Below are 13,458 nucleotides of genomic sequence, written 5' to 3' on the forward strand. Positions count from 1 at the left end.
GCCCCTGCATCTCCTCCAACCTCAGGACAAGGGGATGGACACCAGCCTCTTCTGAACATCTTCCAGCTCTGCCAATACAACACAGCTGTCTAGCACTGGAACATGGATGCTCTTGCCTTCTCTCTTCTTTGAGCTGGCACCTGGCCTCACGTTGACCAACAGCAGAAACAATGCACATATGCATCGTTCTGAAGTTAATGGTCCAGCACAGAGCCAGATCTCTTCCTGCTGGGCGAGGAGAAGGCTCGGCGGGAGGACGGTTGCTAGCTGTAAATGCATCAGCAGCAGAAAGGGCAGGAAGGACGAAGAGCTATTTAAGCTAATGAATAATGCTGGCATAAGAGCAAATGGGGTTAAATTGGGAGTGAGAAGATGTCTCATAACCATTAGTGACAAGGCTCCACAGCAGCCTTTGTACTGGTGTGATGGAACAAACCACAAAGCACACTGGACCCCTCTGAAGCGAGAGCTGGCCCAGCTGATGAAGGAAGTCATCTGAAGCATTGGTAAGAATTTGGCCCCATTTCCCCACTGCAAAACATGGTGCACATTTCATGCCTAACATACCGTGGCCTCATTAGGGACAGGCAGACCAGAGTTCTTCCATTTACCGCTGGCTGAAAAAGGAATGGCGTTTACTAATTAAAACATGTGCTGGGAGAACTAAAAGGCAAAGGAAAAGCTTCTCTATACTGGCAGATGAAGTGTGCTGTCGAGGGATGGTTGTAGTGACAGATCCCACCACCGACAACCCCCAAAGGGGGCTCCAGGATGTGAGCAGCAACTGTGCTGCTGGCTCTCCCTATGTATCTGTAGTCAAACATCATGGTGCATTTTGCAGCCTAAGCAGTCTGAGGGATGCTTTTTACAATTCCTACCACCCACAAAGGTGGTATCAAGAACTGCAGGTCCTTGCTTGACAATTAAAACACAAGCTCATAGCCTTTTTGACACCTTTCTCTAGACTGTTCCCCCTATTATCATCATTCAGGAGAGACAAGTGACAAGTCGTCCTGACCCAGTCCTACCAGGGCAGGAACACTACACACTGCAAAGAAATAAAAAGGATCTTGATGCTTATTAAATATCCCTCTCTAAACCTATGTCTGATGATAAAGCACCAACACGTTCAATTGAAGAAATGCTTTTTGGGAACACAGGAAACCACATGTAACTCTCAGATTTATAAGGACAGGCTGGAAAATTAACAGCAATGAAGGCAGGCTTGTTCCTGCAACAGCAGCATGAGCAGAATGAAGCACCAGTGCCATGGGTGTAAAAATGGAAGAGCTAGAAAGAAGACCTGGTAGAAGCAGCACAGAGCTCCAGAATGCTTCTGTATCATCCTAACAGTGCAGAGAGAAGTCTATTCTTCTTCACTTTAATGAATGAAGGACCTTAAATACACCTTCCCAGATCTCAGCCCTGCTCCCATTTCAACTTAGCAGGTGCCTTACGACATGAAGGGCAAGACATGGCCATTCATTGGGCTGATGCCACACAACTGTGATGTGACACCTATTATAGATGAGCCACCCACCCACCGGCCCACTGTCTTGCTCTGGCAATGCAAAGTGGCTACACCCCCAGCTTCTTCAGCTCCTGAGCTGAAGAGGACGAGGGATCTTGAGTCTATAGGGATCTGGGATCCACTCTGCTCACTCTTGGACCTGCAAATGGGAAGCATGACACCAAACCACCCCTGCACAGAAAGGGCAATGGTTGTGTGGATATTTATGGCACACCAGCTTTTCTGCTCATGCTTCACATCCATCCTCGCTGGGAGACTGACTACTGTGGTTGCACCCCAGTTTGCCATCACTGCTGCTCTTCTCTGAACCAGATGACACCATCCTGCACCTCACAGATAACAAACATCATTTATAGCAAGTCAGGCTTGGCCACAGACTTGGTCTCACAAGAGGTTTAGTAGCTGTTTGGTACCTGATTCCTGGAGTGGCTGACATTCTCCTGGGATGAGGTTCTGTTCCGGCGTTTCACGTGATGGGGCGGGTAGGCAGGGAACTGGACTCCCTTCACATCCTCATCAGATGTGTCCATGTCTGCAGAGTATGTGGACCGGGGCTGCTCATTCCAAGGACTGCCTTTGGAGACAGAAGGCTTCAGCACAAAGGTGCAACAGATTCATACCCTTGAGTTACTTCCTGAACATCAGCCCCATCCTTAAGACAAGCAAGTAATGAGGCACTTCTCCAAATCACACTTTATATCCTTTGACAAGAAATGCTTCTGCAAGAGTTACTAAGGTTAAGCATGGCTACAATGGGCCAGGCTGCAGCTTCATCCATGGTGGCATTACTGAGATAGCAGTAGGGCAGGAGGAGCATCATCCTTGCTCTCTCATGTTACAAATAGCCCCCTCATCAAAAACTGCTATTGCCTTTTCAGTTTTATTGGAACATGGGTTTAGACACTGCCTTTCATGCATCGTTCAAGTGCTGGAAGGTATTTATCTCAGGTCAGAGAAGTACCAGTCTACGATGGAGTGTTTAAGAGAAGATCCAAAGTAGAATTTTGAATGAGGCAAGAAAAATCAGAGAAAATGGCATTAACAAACCAGAGAGCTCTGCTGCTATGTCACCCCAGAGGGGCTTAGAGTAGGAATTTAAACAGTACACAGTGAGGTTTACCCAGTGTTTCCTAGTGCCCTGAAAATACAACTAAGCAGTTGGGCACCCAGAAGGGTATATGTGTTCTACAGTTGCATGTGAACAGGTCAGTGTCCAATGTCTCTGGCTCTGCTATCACAGCAGAAAAAAACAGTGGGAATAAAAATCAAATTCTGCACCATTGTTTGTTATGATATTTATAGACTCACAAAACCACAGATCCTGTAGCCTGCTGGTGCACCCTGCCCAGCTACAAGGATACTGCTTAGCAATCCCCAGCACTTGCATTGTTATTGTCCAGTCTTACTCCAGCTCAAGTCCCCTTAAAACTGTAAACTGTTTGCACCCACACCATCCTTTGGCAAGGAGTTCAACTCATTTGTCCCTGCCTGCAGGAGGAAACACATCCCATTGTTTCTAGTAGTGTCATTTGTTTGTATCTAGTTTCTACCCTGGATAAGGCCTCCAGATATGGAGGGATGGACAGTTTAAACCTTCAATCGCCATCCCTCTAGTTTTGAGAAAGGAGTTCATTGGGAACAAGACCAGCCCATTACAACTAAAGAATTTCAGCTGATTCCTTCAAGGAAAAAAAAATGCAGATGGATGTTTTGTCTTGACACTCAAGATTTTTAATAACTTTGAGGTTATTAAAAAAAAAAAAAATGAAAGACATTTTCATTTTGGTCCAAGTCTTGCAGACACTTTACCCCGAGATACAAGTAGAATGTGGCCAGAGACACCTACCAAGTTTTGCATTTCTGTCCAGGCTCCTTGTTCGTGAATTGACGGTGAGCCGAACCTCTGTGCTGAAGTGCTGTTCTGGAGGACTCGTGCCTGGTCCCTGTTCCTGCAAGACGTGGTGGAAAACCAGATCCGCTTCTGCGATCCTGGACTCCTTCTGGGGAGCATCTTCAGCTGAGTTGGGGAAATCTGGGAAGGACTGAGAGATGAGGATTGCTGCTGAGCAGCTGCCCATGACGACACCCTGACCTTCACTAACAGCTCCTAGCTTTATCCTCCAATACATGTATAGGATGACCTTTTATAATGCCAATTCTTAACAATTAATTTTAAAGCTTTATTTATCTTGCTGATGAACCCTGAGCAATACTTCTTATCACTGCCAGGGGGCACTGTTAAGTTTTACAAGAACGAGGCACACAGTGCCTTCAACAAGGCCACAAAGAGCTCCACTCTTTTAGACACCGTGCACTTTCACGTATTCAAACAACCACTTTCTGCCCCTCAAATAATCTGCAACTGATAGATCTGATTCGGATGGTCTCCACAGAAGCCAGCCCTCCCTAGACTCACATTGAATTCTGACACATAAAGACAGGCTTAGATAAAGAAAGAATTAATCTAATTGTTTGCCTAAAATTCCTATCAATTTATGTAAGTTGATGTGGATTTTTTTTTTTGTAAAGCCTTTGTTACACATTTCAGCACATTCTAGTTCTACTCAGGGGCACAGTTTAAAGCTACTTTTTTTTTTTTTTTTTTTAAGTGAAATGTAAATAGGAAAGGCAAATAAGACTAATCCATAAAGCTTGATCTGAAGCATCTCAGGCTGGAAGATCTTTTGCTACATCCAAGGCCGCCCCATCCGCATTGCTCCCCCAGAGCTGAAAGGTAGGGATGGCTCAGCCCCAGCCCTTGCTGGGATCAGGGGGCACAGCTCACTGCAGTCACTTGTGCTGGAGCTGCCCATGGGCCCTACTCCTGGTCAGCATCTCCTGACACTGAGACATATATAGTCTCTTATATAGACATAACCAGTGTTCATGCATAGTTTTTATTCTCCCCTCTGACTGTTGGGGACCACCAGCCTGCAGGTGTCATCCTTGCAGTCACACTGGCTCCGCAGGATTCATCTCAATCTCAGAAGGGCAGTGTGCTCCACAAAGCTGCCGGCCAGCTACATCCCCAGTGCCATCACATGGCAAAACCAGCCCCAAAATGCATGGGATGATGTGAGAGGGGTCTGGCTTCATTTAATCCCTTGATTATCGAACCTCCAAAAGCTTGCTGGAAACTAGGGTGTCCCATAGCCTTGGGGAAACAGAAAAAAACTCTTGTCTGCACAGAGCTTTTTGCTGTCTCATCTTACTACTCATCCTTGCTCTGGTCAGATGTCCTACTCCTGACTCAGCCTTAGGCAAAGCAATTGAAATGGGAGAAGAGCTGGCAAGCGGGGCTATGGGAAGTGAGAACTTGCACCATCACCTCTCAACATCAGCTGAAGCAGGAGGTAGCAGAGATAACAAGGAGGAAGAAGAGAGGAAAGGACCACCCCCTCCCAGCACTCTCCCAGTACCTGGAAACCATCCGGGCTGCTGGCTGCTGGAGAGAGCTGCACAGACTGACGGCGAGACTGAGAGGAGTAGTCCGAGTCCAGTTCAAAATCAAAGGGATGGACAGACAGCAGGCGCTTTGTCTTGCGCATCTTAGCATAGGAAGTGCAGGAAAGGAAAACTCAGCATAAAACACAGTTGACCTTGAGCAAAGGGAGAGGGAGGGCCCTGGTCTCCTTAGTTTGCCGTAGTTTGCACAACCCAAAGCAAGGCTCCTGCCTTTTGTAGAGAATATTTGGGTCAAATGTTGTCCTGCTTGCAGGGAGCCAGATATGTAGGGCAGTGTGTGCTTATGCTGGAGTAAAGAAAAAGTGAGTTCCTGATTTCCAGAGCCTCTGGCTCAAGATCGTGGCCATGAGCAGACAGTGAGAAGCTCCTCGTTTGTAAAGGCACTATGGGAAAGCTGAGCCAGGTTACAGCTCAGATGGAGCTCCAGGAGATGCTTTCAAGTCCTGAAGCACCTCCTGTCTCCAGAGAAAGAATACTGTGAGCAGATCTTGCTAGACATTTGGGAAGTCATCAGCTGCTTTTGGACAGGAGCAGCTTGGACAAGCTTTTAAGACTTCAGAAGCAAATTAAAATAAAGTGTGTGAAATGCAGCATATACCAAATGTACGAGGCTGAGATGGTATGTATGTAACAGCATGTATGTAACTGTACCAGCATTTCAAACGCACTGACAGATTGCATATATGCTTCAAGGACAAATACACCTCCCACTAGACTTTTAAATCTGCATTTCGATCCATACACGTAGTCCCAGAAAAACACAAGAGATAAATACACAAACCCAGCTGCCCTTCTACTCTATCAGGTAGTAGTAAAAGAACAGGTGGGTTCTCATTATACAGGTAGGAACTGAGACACTGACATTAACTGGGGTCTTCCTGAATGTCAGGAGATGGTCTTTTTTCCATAGGACAAATATCTGTGTTTTTACTGACTTGGTTGTTTCCACACAAACTGTGAGAGGGGCTCATCTCAGAAAAGGAAAACAGAGAAAGACCCAGTTTTGAATGTGGCACAGAAAGCCACCACCACTGCCACCACTACCACCCAAGGCAGGCGATCAGCAGCTGAGGGCACAGGGCAAGGCAGAAGGGGATCCAGAACCAAACGCTTACTCTACTGTAGCACTCTGCTTCAGCTCCACGAAGGACATCATCTTCGTCATCGCTATTGTCCCCAGCGCCACCACTGGTGAGGAGCTGGCATTCACCTGGAGGGGAGACAATGGCACGCTCTGTATGGGCAGCTCCTGCACCCCGTTCCTGGGGGAGGTAAGTCCCCACTGAGGCAGTCACACCAACGCATTTGTAGGTGAGGCCAGATTAGAAATACCTCCCAATTATTTTTTATACTACAGTAGGTTGCCCAAGCAAATGGAAGGAGACAAAGGGTGGGAAAAGGGCAGGAACACCTTAAGGTAGCCCCAGTGACCACAGCCTAAGGCCTGTAGGGTAGAAGCTCTTTGAGGTGCAGCTCCCGGGCATTGCTGCAGATACCCACTCTTAGCACTTGATCTTGCAAAAGCATGGCTTGCCTCTCATTGTTTCCCCTTCCAGCTGTGCACCAACACAGATGTGGAAGTGACCACCCCAAGAAGACGAAGGGCACCTGTACCCCACAGAGCAACCTGAGGTCCACCTGGGTGACCCCAGGTTGGAAGGCACCACAGCTCAGCCCAACGTAGCTCTGCCGCTGCTATTCCTGGTTCCCATCAGCCAGGTCCACTATCTATTAGTGACCTGTTCCTTTCTGGGTTCCCATCTCTGTGCCCAGATCACTGCCAAACCCAGCAACACGTTGGGAACAGCACAAATGCCAGACCAAGACCAAAGTCAAGGTGGGTAAAATGCTCTGTTCTGTATCAAACAGAAAGGTGCAGCAAATCCTTCCTGCAAGGGCTCCTAAGGAGTACTACCTGAGGTCCCAAATTCAGTAGTTTCCTTAAGAATATGGCCAACTTTAAGCATATGATGTGTGTTGAGATGAGTAGTTGTAAGCTTCAAGTCTGGCAGGTAACTAAGGGTCCTGTTGCATCTGAGTCTACATTCAAGACCCCAGGTGTACCACAGTGTGAGAGGTGAGCGTTACAGTCCAGCTCCACCACAGTGGAGAGATGCACTCCCTGGTCCAGCCACACCAAACTGTGGCTGTAGCCAGAGGATGTGGAAAGAAAAAGACATTGGAAACCTTGCTTGAACTGCAAACCACATGCTGCAATTCTCTTTTTCACTTACTGTTAATGTCTGGCAGGCTGTAAACTCTGTCATGAAGACCTAAATGAAAAGAAAAATGGTGGTAAAAATAGATAAGCACATTTTGTTCAGGTATCTCACAGAAAACAAGCCTCAGAGCTATAGTTAACTGGTGTTCTCATTCTCTAGACATCACAAGGCATGATCATCAGAAAGGTTCTTTAGAGAGAAGAAAACAGGCACTTGGAGACCGGACTTGACTTTTAAAAGTCAAAGAGCTTATTGCCACCACTTCCACAGTCCTGATGCAACACGCCTGGGAGTGCAGCAGCAGGAGAACACTCAGCCAACAGCACATGGCCACACAAAATGCAGCCTTCCGTGCTCATTCTGAATATTTCTGCCATGAGTGATCTGGATAAAAGAATGATTGGACTATTTGAATCAGCTCATGTCTATGGTATTTGTGCAAACTTTATTGTGGCTCCTCAAGATGGGAATAAAATCCGCACTGGTTTTTCAAGGCAACAGGCAAAGCAGTGCAGGAGCTGTGTGAATGGCAACCAGCAGCTATCCAGTAAAAAATACTGTATTAAAAACAGCTTTCAGCCTGTGTTTATGCACTATTGGGCTAATCTCAGAAGTACTGAAGATCTGTAAGTCTCTGAAGAACATAGCTATGGGGACAGGTAGCTCACTAATTTTCATACAGTTTTGTTAGTGCCAGAGCATCATCAGATTGGCTGTAAAAATGATTAGATCATGGGAAGAAAACAAGAGCTGGCTCTATCTACCCTCTGTTTTTTGGACCTGCAGGTTAAAACTTGGGTTAATTTCACAAGCTCTTCCCTGTGATGAGCTAAAAGAACGAAAAACAAGCTTGCGTGTCTTACATACTTACAAAGTGCAGGACATGAGACTTTTAAAACTAAGCATGAGATATTCTTGAGTCTGTGATAAAACCTTAAATCTTAACAGAGAAAAAAAAAAATCTACCAAGAACATCTGCTCTGCTGCTCCCAGTATAAATGCACCACTCTGAACCTCTGCTTCCCCCCCCCAAAATGTTTTGCACGATCTGGAAACTACATGTCCCTCAGGGCAGCATCAGCGCTGATGTTCTACACTTGGTGCATTCCAATGCCTGTTCAGCCCTTGCATGCAGCAGGGCAGGAGAAACCCCGGTGCTTCTCCTCACCTAGAAACGCGGAGCTCAGCCCCTGCCCCGGCTGCAGCCTGCCGTAGAGGGACTGCAGCACTTTGGCACTTCCAAACCTCTTGAAACGGGATCTCACGTGTTCGTAGTACCACTCCAGGGAACCGATCTTCACGATCCTGCCCAAAGAGAGGATGCACACACAGGTAAGCCAACCCGGCCATGCTCATGATGACTGGACCCTCCCCCAGAAGCCATCTCTTAACAAAAATGCAGCCTGTTTTCTAACCAGCATAAATGGTTTCTAACAAGCATGAAGGGATGCTGAGTTTGGGTGACTCTTCTTGAACCTCAGCCCTGAGGCTTGCCTTGCCCCTCGCCCTCCATCGCAGGATTGGTACCTGGACAGGCGGCAGGGATCACAGACCCAGCCTTGCTCTTTTTTGTTGTAGCGGCTGCAGTTCTTGCAGGTATAGAAGCGACAGTCCAGGCACTGCCGTTTGCTGTTCAGCAGGAACTTGAAGGGCTGGAGACAGTGGACGCAGTGGGTTTCGTTGAGGTGGGACTGATTCGTCAGGAACTCTCTCTTGCTGCTCTCCTGGTCGATCTTCCATTTCAGCTCCCTGCAGAAAACATCCCAAAACACAGGAACTTGTTTTTGTCAGCATTTCACTGTGAATTCTCACATGTCATAGCTCATCATGCTTCAATAATTTCAGGAATGATTTTCCAGGGAACATCCTGAGTCCCTCAGCCTGTGGAAAATGCTGTAGGGCAAATCTGATCATCAACATATCACGAGTTAAATAAGCTGAACGAAGGAGTGAGTTCCAGATTGTGGACAGGTTACTATATGTTAAGATCTGCTGCCATTAAATTTAAAAGTAGGTTTGGTTATGCCAAAACCTGTCACATTTGCTTCGCAGATATTGATCATAAATGCCAGGAGTCTCAGGAGAGCGACTCTTCTCAAAAAAACTCTGCCTGCATCCGAACCCAAGACAATCTTTGAGCCTGAAGTCCAGCTGGGAGTTAAAGGCTTTCTGGAATTCTCAGCTTAAAAAAAAAATAAAATAAATAATACTTTAAAAAAGGCAATCTGAGATGAAAAAGAATTAAAAGGGGTTTTAATTTAGTCCTCCAGTGCTAAATTCAGCATAGGCTTTTATTAATGGCAGAAGCAAACTGCAATGAAGTCCTGACTGTTCAGAGGTCAGCAGCAGATGCTCGCAATGGTCTTGTGAATGCTCAGCCAACATGAAGGCTTTCCAAGAGCATCTTCTCCTGGCAGTCCATCGCTACAGGCTTCCGTCACTATCCAGACCCGGCTGCTAGAGCATGCCCCCATGCAAGAAGGTGACTGTGCAAGGCTGAACCCCCAGTGACAAATATGGCCAGCTGAAACACCTGCAAGATGTGTGGGGTGCCTGCTGTGTTACCCAAGGGCTTTCTGTTTGTTCCCCATGCCACGCACCACCTCAGGCATGTTTGCCTTTGGGGCTATGGCTGAGCGGCAGTGTTTGACTTGTAGGGAAGGTCCTAGAAAGTTGTTTTCTGTCTCGGTAAGGCTAGGAAGCTGCATTTTCCAGACCAGAAGTCAGCCTGGGCTAAAAAGCTCAAGCAACTCTGGAGGCTGCTGCAGGAGCACAGCACGGACCACAAGGCTTCTGGTGATGCTCCTGGCGCAGCCCAGCCACCGAGCAGAAGGGCTGACGCTGGGGCGACTGCAGCAAGAGCCGTGCTGGTGTGGCAGCGCAATGCTGGGGAGCAGCGATGGGAACATGAATGCATATCGAGCTAATCTCTGTTTAACCAAATCAGTTTGCACATTAGGGATAAGCTCTGTTTTTTTTTTTTTTCTGGGGGAGACTTATCGCCAGCTCACTGCCAGTGCAGCCTGTTTGCTGTTACACTGGAACAATACCAACTTGCATTAACCGAAGAGCCGGGACACACGAAAATCAGTATAAAGACTGAACAAGGCACCTAGTTTTTCTGTTCAGCTCCTCACTGTCCTAGCAATGTTTTGAACAACCTAGTGCAAATGTTCAGCTGCAAATTTATATGTGACTACTGAAAACAAACCCCCAAATAGAAAACCCTTGGGTTGGGCTCAGTGCTCCTTTTCCACCCCCATGCTAAGGCTGTTTCCAGCAGGATCCGATCTTTCACTGGACTGCTTTTTCTGGTTCCCAGAGACCAGTCAGATGCATTCACCTCCCCTCCTTTGCCCACAAGACCTGTCAGAGGAAGGACAAGTCGCAACCAAACCAGTTTAAAACCTGCAGGAACCGCACGCCTCTTGTCTCTTCTTGCTGGCAGGCGTGCAAGCCAGTCCTTTACCCACTCTGCTCATGGCAGAATAAATCAACGCTGGTGGGATGCCAAACTGCAGTGGGGTCAGTCCAGCTGAGCTCCGGGGGAGATGCAGGGAGCCATCCCAAAAACAGGGGTGTGCTGGCAGGGAAGTTTATGGAAGGAAGCAGGGAGAGCCCCCACAAAGTGACCATTATTTAATTTCTCAGGCAAGGCATTACCCTCGCATAGTTGTGCAGCTTCTGGCCAGCTGAAGCCTTTGTCCGTTGTGGATGAATAGCTTCTGCCAAAAAGAAAATGCTGAGAAGTAGCAGAAAGGGAAAAAAAAAGACTAAGATGGGGGGCAACATTTCTTCCAGGCTTGCAGGTTGATACAAGCCCAATCAATAGAAAAACAAATGAATAGAAGAGCAAATGAGGGTGGTCAGAATACAGGGTGAATGGCTGCAGGGTCTCACAGAACCTCACATCATGTTCCAGCTTGTTACAGGCAGAAAATGCTTACATAGCTCCATGTCCAGCACGCTGAGACAGAGGGAATGCTACTTAGAGAGACAGCAGCTAGGGGTAGACACATCCTGAGACCTTCCCTCTATCTTGCACCTCCCATACCATGACACTCAATTTGGGAGCCTACTGGGCATCAGAGCAGAACTAGATAAACCAGTCTGGCATCAAGGTCAAGTAGGTAAAGAATTCACCTCACCCATTTCTTTGCTGCAGGGCACAGCAACGTGGTTCCCCACCTACTTCCCCCAGGCAGGGCTCAGATGCATCACAAGGGAGACATTTACCCTTTCCAGGGTGATAATTTTTTTGAACACCCTTGTCTGATCTCTGTCCTGCACTGCAGAGCTACCAGCAGAGGAAGGCAGCAGACGATGATACTGAATTATCTCTGCCTCCCACACAGGCTGGGTTTTCTTGGGCAAAAAATTAATCAGGAGGTTCAAAAATACATGTCTGAGAGCTTCTCATGGCTAATGGTGTAAATGGAGAGGGTTCCACGCAGCCCCATGTGGAAATCCACAACAGCAAGCTTTTAGGAGATGTTTTGGCAGCTCCGATGCATATATCCCCTCTCACCTTTCCCTTTGGATTTGATAGAGTACCCAATGTGCTCCCAGTTGCTACAGCATTGCTGTGCCATGGGCACCAGTCCTGGCTGGAAAACTTCAGAGCTAGGAGGGTATGAGAGCTCAGCGGGGAGCAGCACTGCCCAAACCTGGCCCAGGAGTACAAGCCATCCTGCTGGGATAAGGAGCTCTTAGCCAGACCCTGAACAGAGACACTGAAGCTTTTTTGCATAAAGGTAAGAAATTATTAAGTTCAACGCCTGATATAGTTAAAGAGCAAGACCCCACTATTTCTCGTGCTCAAAATTTAATCTAATCTGACAAAAGGTTTTTAAAACAGCACTTTCATCCAGTGCCCTGTTTATAAGAACTTAGAAAATATATCCATTTGCTGCTCCAGTGGTTTTCAATCTTCTCCTAGTCTGTGGCCCCCTAAAACTTTCCCAGAACAGCATAGCTCCCTGTATAGCATATTAAGGCTATTACAATAGGTTTACTACTCCTCTCAGTTATTTTTCCAGGATACTTCAGCAGTTTGTGGACTCCCAGGACCCACTAAATACCCTCCTGTCCTAAACACATGAGAACCATCATGTGAAGCAAAAGCAAAGGAGTCAAATCCCATTCTTTGCTCCCAGGTAAGGTCTCCCCCTGATAACCACACCAGTGTCAGGCCCCACAAAATCATTTCCTGAGCAGAGGACAGATATTTGTACCCATAAACCATGGTAGTGACACTGAACTGTGTTGCTGCTGATGGCCCAGCGCCAGTTTGCACCTTCGCAGCCTGAATGTGTCACCTGGCAGCTGATAATGTAATCTCTTAATCACTATATTTGATTTTCCCAGCCAGCTCCTGGCTGTCCCTCCTTGCCCACATCCTCAACGTGTTGCTTTATTCTTGCAGCCCCTATGCCATAGGATATACAGAGATCTGAGGCTACAGCTGGCTTGGACACAAACTCGCAGACCAGAGAGCAGATACTCACTCCAGCCGTTCCTCCTCTTTTTTCCGCAGATCGAAGTCCCGCTGAACAACTTCCCAAACATGCTTGGCCTCTTCATCAGTTAGTTTGGAGAGGTCCAGTTTCCTCCCCATCTCGTCCTGGCGAGTCGAACCTGGTCCCGTTACTCACTGCCCTGTACCCTGGGATGCTGATTGAGGGGTGAGAGCTCAGCTCCACCTCCCTGGCTGCCCATATAAACGGGCAGAGCTGCAGGCAGCTCTAGACCTCCTCTGTCCGCCTGGCTGTGGTTAGAGATGTTTACTCTCAGTGGAGCTGCCTGTTTTGAGCAGGGTGTGCGAATCAAATGAAACCTTCAAACACCTCCCCAGGGAAGGCAGGCCACAGGGTTTGGGAGGAGGCTGAGCATCCCTGGGAGGAGCTGTGCCTGCACACCCAGGGAGACTGGCTCCATCATGGTGGGTCCTGCCCCACCACCAACCTCTGCTCCCCTGCGGCTCATTCCCCAGCTCTTCCTTCTGTGCCTGATCTCATTAAAAAAATTTCCACCCTGCTCCCCACCAACAGGTTTGTAAGGAAAAAAATCAAGACCATCTGGCTTCCCCCCACCAGTTCAGCCACACCAGGGACTGGACTCCCACATTTGCTAACTGCTCTCAGGGCGATTTGGGAGGTTGAGCTTGGCTTGTAGCAAACAGCTTGATTAGGACACAGTGCTCCCCTCATTTACAGTTAGCAAGAAAAGATAGTTTGATAG

The 13,458-nt window shown here is 47.6% G+C and overlaps 1 protein-coding gene across 4 annotated transcripts in view; it reads right to left on the reverse strand.

Annotated features, from left to right (window-relative positions):
• Nucleotides 1-13,257, reverse strand: part of MLPH (melanophilin) — a 28,169-nt gene extending 14,912 nt beyond the window's left edge. Inside the window, exons 1-8 of one of the 4 annotated variants that reach the window (XM_065841165.2) lie at nucleotides 12,726-13,257; nucleotides 8,746-8,967; nucleotides 8,387-8,523; nucleotides 7,231-7,269; nucleotides 6,112-6,206; nucleotides 4,951-5,079; nucleotides 3,378-3,573; nucleotides 1,945-2,105 (exon numbers count right to left, since the gene is read on the reverse strand). In XM_065841165.2, the coding sequence (XP_065697237.1) occupies nucleotides 1,945-2,105; nucleotides 3,378-3,573; nucleotides 4,951-5,079; nucleotides 6,112-6,206; nucleotides 7,231-7,269; nucleotides 8,387-8,523; nucleotides 8,746-8,967; nucleotides 12,726-12,835 (1,089 nt within the window). In that variant the 5' untranslated portion in view covers nucleotides 12,836-13,257. The remainder of the gene's footprint in view (nucleotides 1-1,944; nucleotides 2,106-3,377; nucleotides 3,574-4,950; nucleotides 5,080-6,111; nucleotides 6,207-7,230; nucleotides 7,270-8,386; nucleotides 8,524-8,745; nucleotides 8,968-12,725) is intronic. The other 3 variants (XM_065841163.2, XM_065841167.2, XM_065841166.2) reach the window with 3 other exon arrangements.
• Between the last annotated feature and the right edge of the window lie 201 nt (nucleotides 13,258-13,458).

This window comes from Patagioenas fasciata, chromosome 7, assembly GCF_037038585.1.
Source record: "Patagioenas fasciata isolate bPatFas1 chromosome 7, bPatFas1.hap1, whole genome shotgun sequence".
Lineage (NCBI taxonomy): Eukaryota > Metazoa > Chordata > Aves > Columbiformes > Columbidae > Patagioenas > Patagioenas fasciata.